Genomic DNA, 20,289 nt, shown 5'->3' with positions numbered 1-20,289 from the left:
CCTTCCAGCTCGCAGGTTGGTCACATTAAAACCGATCGCCTTCTCTAAAGACAACTGAGATCAGCTCACAGAGCAGACACTTTCAATAATTAACACAATATGAAGACAGACATTCCTGGTTAAGCTCTTTTCTCCTCCGCTATGAAGTAATTTGTCATCGAACGCCATGAAAGCAGTAGGCTAGAGGGCATTAAGTCAAAGGAATGTCTCTGAACGGGCACACTTCATAGGAAGAAAAAGAATAAGCAACATACCATCATCATAGGTGGTTGTATCAGACAGGGAGCTGCTCTCAGATGGAATTATATCATCTGTGAATGAAAACAAGTTACTTTAAGCATGGAAGACCCACCATTAATTTCCAAATATCACATACAGTTTATTTTCTACAGCTTCAGAGACAGCTGCTACTTCTAACACTACAATCTGTATGCTTTAGCACTCAAGAGTCTGAAGACATACCTACTTTGGAGTATGTCATGACCTAGTTGTGCTCACTGCAGTTCAGCAACCTGCCTACCTAAAGGAGATTTTTTTTTTTTCAACTGCAGTGGGAATCAGGCCAAGGTTTACAAAGGTGTTTTCCACCCAACTTCCAACAGATCTCATAGGGTGCTTTGGTGCTTCAATAGGAGTCAGGAGCCTACAGAGGCATGTAGATCTTGGCTGCGAGCATCTAATCTCCTCCAGGTACACCTGAAATCCCACCAGGTAGGTGCCTTTTGAAATCTGGCATTCACTTCTGAATGTTTTATCAGCATACAAATTCAGTTTCAATTAAATTAATATCGATCTAGAATAATTCCACCGATTTCAATCAAGTTACTGCAACTTCCAACAACACAGAGAGCAGGAACTGTTGTACAGGCATTGCAATTTTTTTTCCTGTTTCTTCTACATTTTGTTATTTATTCCAAGTGCTTTACTGTACCTGCCTGTCCTCTCACCTTGATATTCCTTGCTAAGGTTTAGCACAGATCACCAGTGGCAGAGAAATTAGGCTGGTGATAAAAGGCAGCACAAGAGATAATTAACCCAGAGAAAAATCTGTTCCTAGACCATTTCTGGCAAGACACGGTGCTGGTGGGCTAAAAAGTCTACACGAACCTCCACGCAAGAGTGAGAGTAAGCAACAAAAGAAGAAGGTGGCAGCCACTTTGTGTATGACACCTGCTTCCTCCATCACTCATCATGAGCATATGCAACGTACGTTGCTCCCTTGGTGTCACGCTTTGCTGCGAGGAAAGGTCTGGTTACAAGAATCTGGTAAACCAGAGCAGCTTTCCAAGAACAGCAAAATATCAGGGCTGGCCCCTGCCACGGGGGGACTTGTCAGACCACTGAGGATGGGCTGCAGCTCTGCTTGCAACCTCACTCTGGGAAAAGCTTCAGGGGACCTTATTCACACAAATTTGACCACACAGTGGTGAAATATGGAACTGGGCCCAGTGCGAGGAGGAAAAAAAACCACCTAGGGGAAAAAAAAAGTATTAAAAAGCCAGTCTAAAGCTACACCGCTGGATTCCTGTGGGGTCTGCAATGCTGACGTATGGGGGAGCTCTGAATTTAAATCCTAAATCCTGCAAAAGCGGAAGAAACTCTGGGCTACAGAGGAAATAAAGGAAAGGGAAAGTGGAATATGGGAAGCAGTAGGTAGTCCAGTACGTCCTTCACCTCCCGTCCCTTGGGGGCTGGGATGAAAATAGCTATGGTTTGATTCAATAAATCCATGTTACTATTTAACACGTCCTTTCCAACGAGTCATTCCCCAAATTTACAGACGCAAGTGACTCATCACTGCTTAGCCTTCTGAAACCCTGTACCTTGAGCCCGAGAGTATCGTCAGCGACAGCGAAAAGGTTACACATGAAAATCAATTACTGAAGCAGACGACAGTTCTGCTTCAGGTAAATATATACATGGTGCAATACAAGAGCCAGGAACAGGAAGGGAACGTAGCTTGCTTTGCTGGCTAAGTATTTGCCATCTTGCAGTCCCCACCTGCAGCGAGACCCTCTGAGACACAAAATCTAGTCCCTTCTGGCGTGTCCACCTTCCCAGACAGCAAGCAAGGATGTCACGTACCAGATATTGCAAAATGATGGGCTAAATGTATAAGGACCAACTCCTAAGTTGCTTGTTTGCACAACAGGACAAGAAACTGCCTGCAACAAAGAGCGGTGACTGTGCACGGATGCTGCCTCACGGGTCTCCAGCAGCTTCCTGGTCGTCACTACACATCACATGCCCCAGGTAATACAGGACCTCCCACAATTAGTATCCAGATTGGTGAGCAAGAGACTGGAAAAACAGATGTTTCCCTCATCTCTGTCAATCAGGAACTAGCTGGGCCACATTAAGTAGCGATCATCAGCCTTTCAGAATGAGCTTTCAGAATGAGCATCACTTTCAGGTGATGATGGAAGGCCCAGTGCTGCCGTGGTTTGTGCTGGGTAAGAATCCAAACCAAGCTCTCAACAGGAATGGGACATGGCAAAGGTTTCCCCAACAGAAACCTCAGAGCGCACAGGTTCTCCTCCAGGGAAAATACATGCTGGCAAGAGGTCTCATCTCAAGGGTCAGTAAGAGGGTATCAATATAACAGCATAAAAATCTTGCTTTTTCTTTCCTACCTTCCAATTCCCAGGAAAAAACCCCACTAACCTCACAAAACAGCATTTCCTCTGGGATAAAGAGGAAAAAAGAAATCAACTAAACATTAACAATTATCCATATAAATTTTCCACAGATGGGAGAAGTAAAACATGTCCTAAAACTGTTAATCACTGTGGAAACTGGAAGAGCCTGCAATACCTATGAGCTTTGACTACTCCCAAACTCCTTCAGTTGGCATGGATACTAGCAAGTTTCCATGCTTTATCCTATGAAGCAGCAAAACATCTTACCTCCTTTAGGAAAAATCACACTTTCAGAATGGAGGGACCAAGTGTATTTGCATTCATTGTGCTCATCAGTGGAAAATGCCTTTAGTCAAAAAATCCGTTTGCTACTATTTGCACTCATAACCTCTTGAACTTTGCCTACGTCTTCCTGGAAATCAGTAATTTTTAATCCAGCAGCAAAGTCTTTGATCCTTATTTCCTTGATCTTTGTAGAAAAACCTCACACCCTATTTTTGCTCGAACTGTCACATTTCAGAAGGAAAGGGAGAGAGATCTCGCACGTGGCAGCTCAGACACACAACTGCTCTCAACACGCTAAGAATTAAGAGACCACACCAGTTTCAGCTGAGATGCTCCTGCCAGCCTTTCTAAGTATAGCACCTTCCGTCCATACCTGGTGCTGGAACGAGTCTCCACTTGTTCCTCAAACTGCAGCTCATTCTGCCCTCAGCCTATAAGCAGTGCGCTTATCCTATCAGATGCAGCAATTGCATCTCTTTTTTTCTTACTTAACTGCCTTGGAGAAGATAAAAATCACATAGAGGAGATGTAAACAAATCTTGTAAGTGAGCCAAATTACTTCTTTCTTCCTGTTTTCATCAGAATTCGGGGAATTCTCTTGTTTACCTGGTAGAGTAAGAGCTGATTTCTGGGTTGGTTTTTTGCCGCACTTGATTCTATACTCATTTATGGAATTTTCAATCTCTTGCAGCTTTTTTACAGCATCAGTATAGTCCTGCTTTCTTTTCTTTTTCACATTTTTGCAGAGGTCTGGCTCACTGGCAAGTTTCTTCGCAGCTTCCACCAGCTTTTGCTGTATGATAAAATTGCTCTCCAAGTCCTGCAAAGCGGGATCCTGCAAATTTGCGAGATAAGTTATATGCTTGTATTCTGGGTAGAACTTATCAATGAAAGTTATTGATTAGATCTACTTTTGTGCTAATGAAATGAAATCTTGAGCACAAAACACAGAAATACCAAAGTTTATCCCGAAGACAATCTCAGCATATGAAACTCTTAGATCTTATTTCTATGACTAGTGTAAGGTTATGAGATCTCTTGAGAAAGGTCCAAAGTTCTCAAGCCTGGGTACCATAAGGTAGACACTTAAATTCAGATTTACACCACTAAGCCTCTTGCTCCGAGTCCAGGCCTGAAAACATCCATTCAAAAATCTCTCTGTACTTTGGAGAAAACAGAAGTGGAAATTGATGCCACCGTACCTACGTAACAGGGAGTTGGAGGCTTTAATTAATTGTTTGTCAACAGCTTTGAGATGCTCAGATGAAAGGCACTGCCGCAGTGCTAAGCAACGCATTATTAAATGTGGTCAGCAGGATTTTGTTTCAATAGCTTTTAAGCCGTCTACATAAAATCAGTTTGCTGCAGACATGGATTGCACCAGTCCTGTAAGCCAGGGCAGCGAGTTTTTGGTGAAAGACAGATGCAGAGTGCCCAACGCCTGCTTACTACTTGGATGAAAAAGCTTGTTAACAAATCTCACAAGGATCGAGGGGGAATGGTATGTGTCCAGAAACTGCATGTATCTGAATTACCGTATCTCCCGGGTCAGGCTCTGCCAGCAAAGTTTGTATTAGCTTCTTGAGCAATATAGAGAGCTTTTATTTAGGTGGAACTTGCATTAAGCCGGAGATAAATCTCCTCCTGCTGTCACCTGTCACATAACTATGCTTACGGGCAGATGATTTTGCAAGGGGACAGTGCACGCCCCTGCCACATTCTGGGTTCAAGCACAATCTCAACCCGATGCAAACCAATGCTTGAGAAAAGCTCACAGCCATGGGTTGGCCAAATGGCGTTTATGCACCTGCTCTGCTCTAATTAGCAGCAAAATGTCCATTAAAATTCAAGAAGCATGGCCCAATCAGGGGTTCAGCTCAGGGGATTTTAAGGCCTTTTGAAATGGCCAACTTCCTGGTCATTTCAAAAGCAGCACAGCTGAAATAGGGGTGGGACCTGTCTAAATTCCCCAGCCCATGCAAGTGACTGTCCCAGCTGCCTCCTCTTAAACAATCAGGGAAGAGCTGGATTATTTACAAGTGGCTTTGGCCACTGGTCTGGCCACCCCACCTCTGCTGTGAAAACAAACTGCAGTGCTCACCTCTTCACTGGGGAGCAGGTTGTCATCCAGCTTGAAGGCTGTGCCAACACGTCTTCTCACCTGGGGAGGCTCCTCTCCAGCACTCAGAGGATACTCCTTGGGCATCTTGCCCGTCAGCTCCTGGGGAAAGAGAGGGCTCCACGTGAAGGTCTGGAGGGAGAGAAGGGCTCTCACCCACCCTGACCCCAGCATAAGGTGCAGTTCTCACCGCCTCTCGCAGGCAGATTTTTTTCAGCTCCTCAACCTTCTGAAGCAGTTTTTCCTGAAGAAGTTTCTCTTTCTTCTTTAGTTCCGTAATTTTCTCCTTCTTTTGTTCTTCACTGACCTCTGAATCCTGAGAGCCTGAAAAATACACTCTCTATATCAGAGGATTTGCAGGTAAAAGCCCTTTTTTTTTTTTTCTGGTCAAGTAAGCTGAGATCTCCCCAAAGCAGTCCAGCCCAGCAAAACAACACATTATTCCAAGCATAACATCCAGCTCTTGTCTCATCCAGCAAGGAGGCTTTTCGGAAAGCTGCACTTTTTCAAACCCCCAATGTATATACTTGCATAGTAAGACCTAAGCATACACCCCAAAACCCCACCACCTCAAGTAAAAATCATTGCATTAGCAGTATCTACAATATACTTGATATTTGGACTTGGACTTTGCTTTCGAGGCAGATGCCGAGGCTCCTTGCTTGGCCTTCTCCTGGAGGCATCTGCATGCAGCAGCCAGGCTTTTACCTCCCCCCTGTTACCCCTCCTCCACAGCCAAGGGACAGATCTAAAGTCCACTCCAGAGCTGAGCTTTATTTGGAAGCATTTATCTTTGCTCCTTTTTGAGGAAGTTCAGGGCAATTCAACTCCTAGAACAAGTGCTTAAAATTAGCCTGGATGAAATCTCCCTCAGACTTTGATGAGACTTTCAGCCATTCAAGGACTCACTGGTAAACTAATATCAAATTATTCACGCACCAAGAGTATATGGGTGCTTATCCATCTAGGATATTTTTATTTCCTTATTTAGTTACGGAGGGAAACAGCAGATTATACCATTGATGCTACTGTTTCAGATACATAACTAATACCTGCCTTCGCATATGTCACTATTTATCGTCATCTGGCCTCATTTTCCCTTTTAACATACTCAAGCCCCGCGGTACTTCACAACCTCGAATTTCCAAACAGTATTACCTGATGAGATCAAACTGCCATTGCTGGCCATAATAAGCTGGTTCTTTGCCTCCAGAGTCACCAGCTTTGAAACCTTTGGTGTTCCCATCTCTGTCAGATCCATGGCGATATCATCCAAACTTCTGGCTGAAGGAATTTTTGCCTGAGGCAGTTTATAAATAAATAAATAAATAAAAACCCCAGCCTCATTGAGTTACCTCTAATTAACTTCAGAACACGGGGTCACAGAAGATGATGTTTCATACCCCATCTCCCACAAAATCAAGGGCTAAAGCAAAAGAATCATGCAGGAGCTGGTGGTGCACAGGGCTGTGCTGGCATTCCTCTTCCCCTCTGCCCCCAAAGCCTGAACCATCTCAAAACCCAAAATCTCTTTGCTGTTTGCACTATGTTCAAAACGAACACGAGAAGGAGGCAAAAGAAAAAGCAGATTAAACACTGGGAGGTGGGAATTCCCTCTTCTGTGATTAAGCTTCCATAGCCTTTAATTGCAGGCAGACTAAAATGGATTGAATAACAATACTGTCGCTAATAGACTGCTCAAAAAGCTGACAAAAACAATTTGCACTTTTTCTCTGGAGAGCAGTTCATCCATAAAAAAAACATACACTTGAGGATATATGGGAAAGGTGTTGAAACTTATGCTCGCAGTAAAATGTCTTATAACTTACTTTGCTTTGCTTTCTGTCCAAGTAAAACTGGTGTTGACTGATTGCCATCACCCAGATGGATTTGATCAGGGAAGTGTTTGCATACCAGGTTTGCACTACCAGTCCACTCTGGCCAAAGGTCCTTCTTGACACTGAAATTCTGAGGAAGTGAAAAGAAATGCAATTTCAAGACAGGTCTTTGAGGTTCAAAGTCCCAAATGCCTCCCTCTCAACCAGGCAAGGCTCAGCCTTTATTTTAGAGATGTGAAAACTCCGATTTCCTTCTCCCCACCACCCTGTGCTGCTGCCTTTCCTCCCTCCTAACCTGCCTTTAATTTTATAAAGTTAAAGTCCCTCCTGGTCGAACTTTACAACACTGAGCAGCAGCAACTGCTGTGCCTTTTAGTTCAGCAGCACAATTGTGGTACAATGTTTGGGTACACTATAACCTAGAAAGAGCGAGCAGCCTGCCATGGGATCCTGAAAGGAGAGATCAGGCAGGATGAGGCAGCAGAGCATCTTGCAGCTCCTCCTGGCCCAGCTGAGAGGCACAGCGGTCCTGTGCCAGAGGTAGAAAGGATGGCAGCAGGAGAAGCAAAAAGGAAGGTGGAGTCAGAAATTCACCCTGGGCAAAATCTCTTTCTTCTTGGGAGGGATCCTGAGGGGAAGGCACGGGAAAGCAGCCTGCAGGTGAGCTCCCACCCCAACCGGTGGTGCTCCTTCGGGCCCCTGCAGGCTCAAGCTCAGAGGAGGGAGCACCGCCTCCACGGGAGGAGAGGGAGGGTAGAAGGTGAGCAAGAAAGTCACATCTGGGTCCTGCAGGCTGCATTCCTAGGTCTCCTGCTGCACAGGCAGGTTACAGCAGCCTCTCAGGGAAGGGTTTTTTAAAGTGAGCAAACGTGGCCACGACAAATTGTCCTCCCTCTGCTCCAAGAATTCCCTTGGGGAACATGACAGGCAGTTCAAGAGAAGGACACCCAGAGCTGTCACACACCAACAGTTGCTCCAGGTTGCTCACTGTGGCTGTGACCTTTCCTCTGCAACATCACTGCACCACTTGTCCATCACCCACAGCCCGGATCCAGCCCCAGTCTGTCCTGCCGAACGCAGGATCGGGCTCAGTGTCACACAGCCCAGAGTAAGCTGAGAGGCACCTCCCATCCCCATCCCCTAACACAAGATGACAAATCCCCAGTCTGGGCAAAGAACCATCCCACTGCTACAACCGCCTCCTCCAGCCTTACCTGCGGGGATCGTGTACTTCCACAGCAAACTTCTTTTCACGGAAGTAGAGATTTTCCAGCTGTTTCCATTGAAATAGCTAGGGGAATAGGGAGAGAGAAGCAGAACACTGTCACTACAAGAATCACCAGTCTTTTCCCCGCAAGGTTATGTCATTTCAGCAAATTACAATTCCTGTGTATCTTCAGCTATTGGCACGGACTCAGCAATAACAACATTCATAACATCAATTAAAATAAGCACGTAAATAGAAATGTATAGGATGCCCCTCAAGTAATGTCACACTCTTACAGACAATGCATTGCAAATTGAGGATTTTGCCTGTGACAACATCTGTTTCCACCAATGGCACATTTATTTTCACCACTAGAAGAAAGGGCAGATCTTGGGAGGGCAGCTGAAGTCCTTTTCTCTCTGATTAAATGGCAAAATCTCTATACAAAGTAATTGCATAGACACCTATGGTCTCTTCCCTCAGTCAGAACATCCCCAGCGAACGGCAGCAGCTGGGGGAAAACTAAGACCTTACTCTTGGTAGGTAAGGGGTGAGAGATTCAGCATGACATTTTGGAGCAGGGGTACAACATGTAGAGAGAAAGAGCAGCTACAGGAGAAAGCCACCCCACAACACATACTTCTGTAAGGAAACCACAGATTTCCTGCAAAGTGCCAGCTGGGAAAAGAGATCAAAGTCAAGCAGGGCTTGGCAGCTGCACCCGTGGGATCAGAATTTCATACGAATCTGCTCTCCCTTTGCACCAGCATTACCCACCCTCCGGGGATGATCCATCGGAGGCTGCATCTTCTCAGCCCAGCTTTGGCCGAGCCGTTCCCCTGGGTGCAGGGTTCTGTGGTACCACCTCCTGTCCCCTTCTCCAGCAGTGCCCAGGTGCCTGGGCACACACAGAGACCTATATGGCTGTCCTCAAGGATGTCACCTGAAGATGACGGGGTGCACCAGAGCAGCAGCACAGGCTGTAGTTCCCAACCAGCCACCTTCCCGGAGCTGGAGCCCAGGCAGGGGTACGTGAGGTGCTTCCACCCAGGCCGGGCAGGCAGGGCCAGCATCAAGTGGGAGAGATCAGCTTGCAAAACCAGTGATCCACCGAGGCACTGGGGTCACCACAGCGACCCCCTCCCTCCCCACAGTTTTTCCAAAGCCTCCACGGGTGCAGCCACCACACTAGGAGTCCCCAGGACACAGGACATTCCCCCCTGACCTCTGCCAGAGCCTGACGCACTGTGCTCTGATGATGGAGGACCTTCAAGTTTTGCAAAAAAATTCTGTATTGCGCCATGCTGCATTTGAGACATTCTTAACACGGATCGTAAATGAAGCATAACTCAGTGCACATGTTTGTGGGGAAAACTCCAGCTCTTCCAGCGACCTTTCCCTCTGTTTAGTTAAAGCTTTCCTTTCTAGTACTACAATTTATTATTAGATCCTGCTAGATGAAAAATGTAGCGAGGGGAAATGTCATTTACTTGGACTAATAAGTCACTTTCTAAAAGATCTTGGAAGTTTTACTCTGCTGCTTAACTAAGTTTATCTTTGTATTAAAGGCACCCTGACCGGTCACGCTACTTTCAGAAGTGTCCTCTCTATACCTTGCCATCGAACTTTTAAATAAATACATTAAAAAAGAAAAAAGAAAATCCAAGAGAACAGAGCTCACAGAGTATGTGAGGGCATTGAGCAATAGCACCCGTGGGCGCTCCGGCACACAGGTTTCCCCAGCTCAGCCCCGGTGGCTTGGCCACCCCCGTGTCCCCACACAGCCCCCGTGTCCCTGCACTCACCTCCCCACAGCATCATCCTCTTCTCCCCGGCCCCTCCGGACAGTGTTAAGGGCAACATGGGAAGAGCAGGGCGAGCGGCAGCCGTCGTCCTGCCATCCTTCCCCGCTCCGCTCCCGCCGGCTTCACCTCCCACTGCTGACACACGCCTGACATCACCCGCCTCTCCCGGCAGCGTTGCCTCCCCGACCCACCCTTTTCCCTCCGATAAAGGGAAAACCGAGCCCAGGAGGGAAGAGGAGAGGGTTTCTACTGGGGGGGCTGCACACCTTCGGAGCCCCCCCAAGGCCCGGTGGGGGGCTGAGGTGGGAGCAAGCCTGGACAGGGGGCTGAGGTGGCCGAGCCCTGGCCCCACCACCATGGAATCACACCCGAGAGGCAACAGGTTGGACCAGAAGCATCACGTTGTGTTCCCGGCCGCCCCGCTCCCACGCTCGTAAAACACGATGGGCGTGCTTGAAACACAACCTCTGGAAAAAAAACTGCCTCTCTGTCTCTTATCGGTTGAGGGTGATGACTCCCCCGTCCCCTTCATCACTTCCTCTGGGTTTTTTCCCCTCCGGACGTGCTCGGCATTCCCCAGGGCTGCTGGAGAAGGGGTCACCTGGCCCATGGGCAGCAGGGGTGAAGAGGGTCACATTTGGCAGAGGGGGACAAAACGCAGCTGTCCCACCACCTTGAGGAGCCTCCTGCCCAGGCAAGGGTCATACCAGCACTCCAGGGGTCTGGGTAGACCCTTCCATGGGGAGCTGCCTGTGCAAATCCAGTACCAGCCCCTCATGAGATGAATCCCTGACCATCTATGGTGCAAGAAAGGGGGGAGGGGGAAAAAAAAAAAAAAAAAAGCCTTTGCATTTGTAAGGAAACCTGCACGGAATTGCCTCGGGATGTGGGTAGAGCTTTGCCCCATTTCCTCCCCACCCTGCGAGATCCATCCCAGCCCAAGAAGGAGCTGACGGGCGCCCCAAGCATTTGCAGCCGGGTACATTCAGCACAAAGACATTTGCCTCCTTGCCCAAGGACACACAGGACTGGGACAACTCCGGCTCCCCCCTCTGCTGCTCCACTGCAGAGGAGATGGGGAAGCAGCGTTGGAAATGCTCCATGCAGGATATACTTTTGCTCTTAGGGACTGAAAAGTGCCCTGTCCTTAAGCTATCTCACATAAGAACAATACAAGCTCTTAGCAATCAATTCCTCTGACAAACTCCTGCAGTCAGGTCCTTAAAAAAAAAAAAAAGACCAGTGATTATACGAGTAGCTTCAGAATAAGTTGTGAACTAGTAATATTTATATAGGTGCACTTAAAAATAATCATGAATGAATGTATCAATGAGTTTCTGCCTAACTTGTCTGGATTCGTGAAGACAAGAGGAAACAAAAGGCCTCAAAAAAACAAGGGCAAAAGAAAAAAAGTAATAAAGAATAAACCAGAGTAAACCAAATGAAATTCTATATACGCCTTCAAATAAATTTTTCCTAAATTGTGGTCAAAAGGCTATACTCGGGAAACTGTTGCTGCACTAGAGTTTTCCTGCTCCCTTCAAGTACACCCTAACTCTGTACAGACATGTTTCTAAATCATCCCTAATTTCAATCTTACCTAAACTACATGCATATTAAAAGACAAAAGAGCTGTAAAAAAAAAAAATCTGGAAATCTGAAACTGGTTTTTGAGGGCTGGAAGTACAATTAGGAATAATTAAAATGTTTTTGTGGACATTTTGCAATGTATGTTTCCCTTTAACCAGATGATTAGGTCCACCTGAGCTAATGAATGTTTTCTCAATAGCCTTCCCATCAATTTAGATTGCCAGATTCTTAAAGGCTCCTGAAAACTCCCATTGGGCATAGCAGGGGCTGCCTGTCGGACTCCACAAGCAGAATTTGGCCCAGTTTGGTCAAGGTTTGTTTCCTGGGTCTTTTTAGATAAGGTGGAGGTGCAAATCTTCCCAATCACAGCTCATTAATCAGGCACCTCTCTGCACCAGCCAGACTCCTACCACCCAGATGATGCTTTTCCAGGCCCATGAGTTTAAGCTTCCTGAATTTCTGCTGCAATTCTCTTTCAGATACTGCAGAAGCACAGAACAAAAAGATACCGTCCTCTCAACCCTCTTTCTCCTACAAAGAGAGGTGTAACTGTAATCTAACGAGGCACAAAGCAGACACAGGCTGCTTAAGTTGTGAGACAACTTAACAAAAGAAGCAGCTGGGTTTTTTTTTACCTGGCCAATCTTGCATTCAGTTTTGAATAAAATGCAAGTTTGTCTGTGCCCAACAGCAGGAACTCGCTGGCTCGAAAAACGGCCCTATCAGGATCGCAGGCAGGAGCCGGCAGAGCTCCCACCTGAGAAACGTGCAAGAGAGCTTCTCAGGGGCCCTTTGCTTAATATTCCTACTAGCCTAACACATTTTGTTTAAGAAAAGACTTTAAAAATTATCTTTTCTTTGCAGGGGGGTGAAAATCTGGGTTGCGTGTCCAACCACTGCTGCACCAACCCCAGGCACAGCATGTGCCAGGGCTGCACCCGGGATGTTTCCAAGGTTGATGGCAAATTCCAACCAAGAGCTAAATTACCCAGATCTTTGATTTTAGACCCAAAGGACCCTTGGGTTAAGGTCCACGTGGAAGTGCGAACCACGCTGCAGCATTTGCCTTTCCCTCGGGAAGCACATTCAAAGCACCTCGTGGTACGTGCGATACCTGTAAGGGGGTTCAGCAACCAGCATCCCAGGAACTGGCTGGGAACGGCGATCTCCAGACAAATCTAGCAATTCAGACCAAGGAAATAGAAAAGATTTCTGCCCACAGGAATGCACCCCACCCCGATGAAGGAAATCACCGCCCTGCCGGCAACACTGGAAAAAGGGCTGCGTTTCAGCCCTTCTGCTCCGATTTGGTGTCTGACACACTACCTTCAACTGAAATCTTTTTTTTTTTGTTTTAAATTGCTGTGCCCTGGCCATGGAGGAAGGCACTGGAGGAGACGGCAGGAGAGCCAAACTGCCCCACCTGCAGCAGCTCCTGAGAGGAGGCGGCAGACAGCTTCCACCTGCGCCAGTATAAATTGGCAGAGCTCACCTGGAGGCATCCTTCATCTCTTACATATTAAGCCATTCCTCTAAAAAACCTCTTCAATCACATTTTTTTTCCTAATTCGTTACAGTCCATCCTTGCTCAGTTCTCACTAGCATTGGCATTAACAAAAATCAGAGATGTCTCAGCACCAAAGTGTCCCAAAATGCATGTTTGGGGCAGATGACAGTCAAGGAACTTTCCACACATCTGGAAGGCACTGAGCTATGTGTTTATTTTAAATAATTACTCGAGCTTAGTGTCTTATGTCTAAATCAATGGCTTCTACTTGGTGAGAAATAAACACCATAAAAGAAATCTCTGCCTAATTAGATCCGCCTGCTGAGAAGCCTGTACGAATGCTGTTGTCTTCTGAACCATTCAGCAAAGCAGGACAGCAAATTTACATTATGGAAATGTCCTGCAAGGGAAAACTTTCAGCATCAGCTCTTAGTATATGTTGAATTAAAATAAAAATATCATAAATATTACCCATTTCAAAACTAGTATACGCTAATAAAAAACACTGAGAACATAATGTATTCAAGACAACCAGCATTAGAATGAAAATTCTTGCAGATTTGAAACAATACCATAGCAAGATTAGTTGTTCTCCTCCGACATCATAGCTCATTTATCACCAGGGAGTCACCCACAGAAACACAATGAAGTGGGAGAACAAGTCAAAAAGCCAGCAAGCTGCCTTCTCCAATTCCCGTCCCTCAGAGGATCACCACGTATTGGCTGAACGCAGAATAAACTCAGACCATAATACACATTCCATAAACAAGACAAAGCATTGTTTATCTCACCAGCGAGAAGAACTGGGGTAGAGATAAAAGGGAGGTCTATTCTGTTTTGAAATGGCATATGAAGTCCTGGGACCCATTTTATGCTTTTCCTAATTGATTCAGAGGAGACTGGGGACAGGATCTTGGCGTGCCATCCCACAGCAAGCAGGAGGCATCTCTCGGTATTAACTGCAGCTGAAGGGAGACTGTGTTTGAGAAGCAGCAGGACTGCAGAGTTAATCCCAGGTCCGAGCTGAAATCTGAACACGGGTTGCCAAACCCAGGGTTTTTTATGCCCTGTGAGACTTCAGGATTATAATCAACCGAGCCCAGTGTAACCTCCAGCCAGTGTGGAGCCGCTGCTTTTATCTACAAAGACAATTTTCATAAATAACAAAAAATAATTCTCCATTTTCAGCCTATTACAGTGCTGGAGCAGTGCTCCCCTTGGTTCCCATCTGCTCCCAGTCCCAGGAAAGGGGTAAAACCTGCGCCTGCTGCGCTACAAACCGCTTCTTCCAAAGCAATACCAGCTCTCAGGAGCGACTTACAGCAACGAAACTCCTTTCTCCAAACCATCTCGGCACAACCAGCAAAATATTAATAGCCGGACTCAAACCTCCCCAGCCAGCTTCACACGGAGAGACAGACACAGCAGGTTCTCCTGGTCCAGCCCTGAGTTACACACGGTCCTCTCCACACGCTCCCCCCACGGATGACTGACGGGACATGCGCAAGCGTTGGCAAGGCTGGGCGATAGGGATCTGGAGATTGCTTCATAGCCAGGTCTGGCGTGCAAGTCGTTTCCTGTGAAGAGTTCTCAGCCCTGGACTTCACGCAACAGTGTTGATCCAACAACAAAATTGTGGGATAACCACTGTGCTCCAAGGCTCATATTTAGGTCTCTCTGCCTAAAGACCTACTTGGATAAAGCCAAAAGATTTCACTTTTTAAGGAGGATGGTTGTATTTGTTGGGATTTAATTGACACTACATTAATGGGTGCAGTTAATTTGATATATATTATTTTATTATTATTTTTAAAATTTTATTTTGAATGTGAACTTGGCTCTTACCAGGTGCCTACGATGAACACATTAAACAAATGCAGCTACTTGTGACAGCAGCCATTAGCATGGCAGAAAAGACACAGGGAGCGGAATAAACCCCCCTGGTGTGAAATTCAGCCAGAGCACAGGCACCAATTCCAGTTCAAAGCCTCCCACCCGAAATCCAGGAGCTTTCCCACTGCATCAGAGAGGTATCAGAGAGGTTTGAACACCTAGGGATCACTTGTATCTTTGAAATTGGGAAAGGTCAGCTTCATTAGACTTGGACTCAGCCTTTCCCTTTTATTGAGTTAATCAGCTGCGTGTATATTTGAACATCACTAACTGGAAAAGTGGAGCGCAATAAGGATGCTCTTTCCCAAATGGCTCGGGATAAACACAACAGCACTTTTGATTCACAGAATAAACAGCCACGTAACGCCAGCACACGGTAGTTTGTGAGTTTGGCTCCATCCTGAAAAGCAAAGCAAGAAAATTCTGCTAAATCCAGCAAAACTAGCACCTCTGCTCCAAAAGACAGGCATAGTTTACATGCCCACTCTCCTCTTGCCTGCTGCTTTGGGAAGGACTGTGCATGCTGACTCCTCAGAGATTCAGGCAAGCCATACAAACGCTTCTCTCTCTGAAATATGTTCTGGTACATTCATAAATATGAACAACCAACAATACTGGTTAAAAGGAAACTTCTGCCTGCTGCATCACAGGCAGCAAGGCTACAACTACACTGAAATAAACAGCAGGATCTTCACTTTTTAACTCCAAACCCAAGTTTGGACGTGGGTGCCTCTCTAGACTCAGCATCTGCTTTTCCCCTCTCACCCCCCCAAAAGCAATCTGATTCCAATTACTTCCACGGACCACATCAGAAATGCACTTTGTATTTCAAACCCTGGAACACTTTCTGTATGAAGAAACTGTTTGCATATTTAGCCACACATTAAAAGTAGCCATGAGATAGGACAAGCTGTGGCTTAAGTCATTTTTGTCCCCTCCTATTAACACCAGACACAAATCCATAAGGATACTACAAGCCATATCCATCCCCACTTTTCCAATCATCTTATTGGCATTAAACTTTCCCCTCTGCATATCAGCTCCTCTCTCCCACCTTCCCCTTTTAATCTCTACCATCTGTTGTATAATTATCATTACAGTAAAGCAGACAACTACTATCATTCCCATTGTAACACTTCCACTGCAGAGGTGATCTCTGCTTTTTATTTTATTTTATTTTTCTTAAACACAACTCCTGCTGCATTCAAAGGCAACGCCTCATAACTGACTGTAGCAGGGTGTGACTTGGTATCTGGGCCCTGCTGACCTTAAAAAGTTTTCTTAATCTGCCTGGTTGATGTTGTAAACTGAAATCCCACAAGCATAAAAATTGCTTGACGAAGCAATGCTTCTAGCCAGGCAGACTATTTTCTTGGAGAGCGTTGCTGGTCACAGCTGGACATCTTGGCTAGAGAATGATCCGTGTTTGACCTGACCAGATAATCTTGTAGATGTTGCCTAAAAACAGGGAAGTGCTCAAGATCAAGAGGAGCTGCTTGATGCTCTCCTTTGACCAGCAATAGCTGCATTAACACTGATTTGATTTTCCAGGGTTCCTCTTGTGTCACTGTCATCTTAGAACAGGCATGGTAAGGAGATCTGGGGCTGAACTAAGTGCTTGACTAAACAAAGCAAAAGAAGGATGTACGAGTTCAACCTTGGGCACCCAGGTATATAAAAATACCCCAAAAGAAACCAAGTCATAGCCTCCTCTGGAAAAAGAGAAGAATCATGTTGGGAGCTTGAAGGGGAATTACTCTTAACAAGGAAGTTTTGTTAAGCTGTGTTTTTTGGCACAAATACACTAAACAGTATCATTTTGCAAATGTAAAACTCCCTGGCAGGAAGCACACACTTCATGTGAACTCCTGCCCAGATCATTCCCGGGGAAGGAGAACAGCAAGACTCCAGGTCTCCATCTCCTCACAGCTCAGATGTTCCAACGAAGACATGACCAGAAAGAAACCACACACACCCAACCCAACAGTGCGGCCCCTGATGTGCAGTCCTGGCTTGTTTCCCCAGCCAAGAGTGCTAAATAACTCTTCAAAGACTTTCAGGGCTCAGTCCCGTCGCAGGAAGACGTATGTGGCTGTGGGGCTGGGCAAGCTCCCAACATATCGTGTGCTTGGGCTGGATGATGGGCTTCCAAGGCCATGGGCAGAAGAGCCCGTTGGGGCTGGCTGATAGGGCCTTTGAGGGAGCCAGGGACCCTCTCCCCTCTTTAAACAACAAGGGAGGCTGCCGGCAGAGCTCGCTCTGTGGGAGACATACTGGGGAGCAGGGGGGTGGAAAAAAGAGAAGGACAACCTCCAGTTTTTGGCATTTACTCTCAATCCCCCCCCTTACAATTCACTGCATCATGGAAACGTTCAGTTGCCTAAAGAGGCCTGCAGTTTCACGCACTCCCCCTCGTATTTCAGAGATATCAGTGGAACCTTTTATCAATCACTTCACACACAAAAAACACCTACAAAAGCCAAGTGAAAACACTGCTCAAGCACAAGGCCTTTAGTTTGGGACCTGCAGAAACCCAATAACCCAATTGTTTCATACTTCTGTAGCAATCCCTGGAGGCTGCCAAAATTCCCATCCAGGCTGTTCTGAGACCACCAGACTCAAGACGACGCACAAGCCAAAGCTCCAAAACAGGGTTTCCACTGTGAGAGGGAGAGTTTTACTGCCTCAAGTGCCAGCAGAATTCTCCTTCTGCCTCCAACCCTTGCCCTTTTGCTCACTAGTCTAATAAGCAACAGCTTAAAAAGTATATTCTGACACGTAACACCATCCCGCCTCCCCCCTGAAAAAAACGAGGAGCAAAAAACTTACTTTTCTGGGCTTTACTTTGTCTTGTAAGTCGTACTGGCCTATTCCTTTGTAACTTATTCCAAGCCACCACGGGATTCCTTGTTTATCCTGAAAAATGGAAGTCTACATGAACCAAGAGCTACTTAAGAATTAAGCAATTCCAAGATTACAGCCCATTGCATTCTGTGACAAGTACGAGTAGGTACAGAACAAAGACATTTTTGCAAACAAATCGATGTGAAGTGGAATGCTGGAGCGAATGTCGAAACTTTCTTCCCCTGCCTTCTTAGGCAGAGGCAAGAAACCAGGTGGTGGTTGTGCAAAGTGGACAAAAAAAAGCAACAGTGCTGCTGAAACAAGGGGGTGTCACTCATTGCAGGAAGTGCCGGGGTATATGGGACCAAAAAAAACTGTGGCCAGTGACTGCATCCACTAAACTCAGGCATGGATGGCCGCAGGAGGAGAGAACAGCAAAAGACATCAGCTTCTCAGGTACCACAGTCATGGCCATGACCCAAAAGTAAGGAGACATCATCTCTGCTGAGCTCTTCTGCACAAAACACTTTGGCCCAGGCTCTGCCCTACAAATGGGAATAAACGGTGTATTTCCATCATCCTCCAAAAATATTTCTCAGCATTTCCCTACTCCAAGTATGCACCCACTAATCACTGGCCACTTAGAAGTAGTCTCTTCTACGTTGTATTTTTTTCCTACTGATTAGAAATGTCTCTGGGGAAACTATTAACTGCTTTGGATCTAGAAGTAATAGCCAGTTTAATTAAGCTGATACGAATTTAGTTCCTCATAGGATTACAGAAGGTTTTACAAAGACTCCTTTCTGTCTTCTGTAGCACATAACGCTCTGCTGCTCTCTGGAAACAATTTTTAAAGAACAGCGAAGGGGGAAAAATTATAGAGGTTGAAAAATGGGGGGTTTAATTCTGATAGAAGAATACTGAATCAAACTACTCCTATAGGAATGTAATCACACGTAATAAGCTAAGCAATCACATTATCATGGGCATTTACTAACCTTTACTCCATAGTAATGAACTCCATATGTTGGCAAAGCTTCTACCACTTTCATGTACCTGTAGACAGATTTATAGCGTATCAGATGATTTTCTCTGGAGGGAATAATATCTATTAACATATTTTTTTCACACATACATTCAGGACATGTCATTTATCATTTGCATTTTTTGAAGGTCTTAATAATTGAAGGCCCATGTTTTCAGTAAAAAACTCAGCATCCTGGCTCAGGGAAAGATGTGGTATTTTGGCCCAGCTAAAGCAAATGGAAAATCTCTCATACAACAAAACATTCAATCTCTTATCAGAAGGTCAGAGAACTGAAAGTAAAAATTCTAAACTGAACATGTGAGCCTTTTGGGAAACGTTGGCGGTAAAGACCTGCCTATAATTATTCCATTATGGTGCTTTGGTTACAATGGATAAGCTCCAAATGAAAGCGTTTACGCAGTTGTACAACTGTTTCATGAGGCAATTCAGACAACCGCTGAACAGACAATTTCTTCCCTACTGAAAGAAGCCCCTGAATTATTGAGACAGAACTACAGGCATTGAGGTCCGTGAGAAACACTACAAGTTGTCTACATCATGCAACCACAGCAATCATCTCAAACTTCGTGGTTTCTAACACACCCCACTGCATCTGCCTGTAGGAAATACAGTAATATTAACAGTAAATTAAGAATAAAATTCCACAGGCTCTGTGTAGATCTTGCTCTTTTGAAAGTCAAATTCTGAACTTTTCAACAAACACACATTAGGTTTTTTTTACAGGACCTAAGTAAGGTAACACTCGCCCTTCAGAGTTTGGTGTGACAACTAATTGATGGCAAGCCGGGTATGGAGAAGAGTCTTCCAATAAAGTAAGGTCCAAATAATTAATTTTAGATATGAGGAAACATAAGCTTAACTGGAAGCTTGTGAAATCTGAAACTTCAAATAATTTAACTTTGGAATATAACTCAATAAAAAAGAACCTGGTAGATACAAACGGTAAAGTTTGCTATCAATAATGACCAAAACAGCTGGCATTTGCCACTTCTCAAAAAAAAAAAAAAAGAAAGTAAAAATATCATCATCACAAATTAACAAGTGTCATACTCACTGAACAATGGCTTGTCCTCTGGTCAGACCTTTAATTTGTGTATAATGCTCAATTACTCTGTCCTCACTGCAAAAACAAGCACAAAACCCAATTTAGAGGCTCAGTGACTTTTTTCATGTGTGACGGCATCTGTCGAAATTCCGATGGCTGCTCAGCATGCAGAGAAGTGTCCCTCTGTACATTTCTCGCTCGGGTTTTACATTCTGTTTCTTACTGATTTCTTTCCCACCCTTCATTAAGCAGCGTGGAGCTGCCTGACTGATCCCTGCCATCGCATGCCGCCTTCCAGACTAATTAATGAATCATTTCGGATCTGCCTGCCCTGCTGCAGATGCTGCTGCAGAATAATGGTACCAATTGTATAAATTCATTTTCACATTCTAAAGGACCAAAACTTCAAAGGATGGTTAATGCTCCATATGTAAGACAGAAGAAGTTAAACCAGAAATGTTTTCCTTCC

The 20,289-nt window shown here is 45.4% G+C and overlaps 1 protein-coding gene across 1 annotated transcript in view; it reads right to left on the bottom strand.

The window, feature by feature from the left end:
• Nucleotides 1-20,289, bottom strand: part of FRMD4B (FERM domain containing 4B) — an 85,118-nt gene that overhangs the window by 7,762 nt on the left and 57,067 nt on the right. The window contains exons 9-18 of the mRNA XM_074151241.1: nucleotides 19,830-19,895; nucleotides 18,726-18,783; nucleotides 17,713-17,799; nucleotides 8,096-8,172; nucleotides 6,873-7,011; nucleotides 6,202-6,343; nucleotides 5,234-5,367; nucleotides 5,026-5,145; nucleotides 3,531-3,759; nucleotides 255-311 (exon numbers count right to left, since the gene is read on the bottom strand). Of these exons, the coding sequence (XP_074007342.1) occupies nucleotides 255-311; nucleotides 3,531-3,759; nucleotides 5,026-5,145; nucleotides 5,234-5,367; nucleotides 6,202-6,343; nucleotides 6,873-7,011; nucleotides 8,096-8,172; nucleotides 17,713-17,799; nucleotides 18,726-18,783; nucleotides 19,830-19,895 (1,109 nt within the window). The remainder of the gene's footprint in view (nucleotides 1-254; nucleotides 312-3,530; nucleotides 3,760-5,025; nucleotides 5,146-5,233; nucleotides 5,368-6,201; nucleotides 6,344-6,872; nucleotides 7,012-8,095; nucleotides 8,173-17,712; nucleotides 17,800-18,725; nucleotides 18,784-19,829; nucleotides 19,896-20,289) is intronic.

Source organism: Numenius arquata, chromosome 8 (genome assembly GCF_964106895.1).
Source record: "Numenius arquata chromosome 8, bNumArq3.hap1.1, whole genome shotgun sequence".
In the NCBI taxonomy this organism is placed as follows: domain Eukaryota; kingdom Metazoa; phylum Chordata; class Aves; order Charadriiformes; family Scolopacidae; genus Numenius; species Numenius arquata.
The sequence above is the reverse complement of the archived record's forward strand: the minus strand, read 5'-3'. Positions and strand labels throughout refer to the sequence as shown.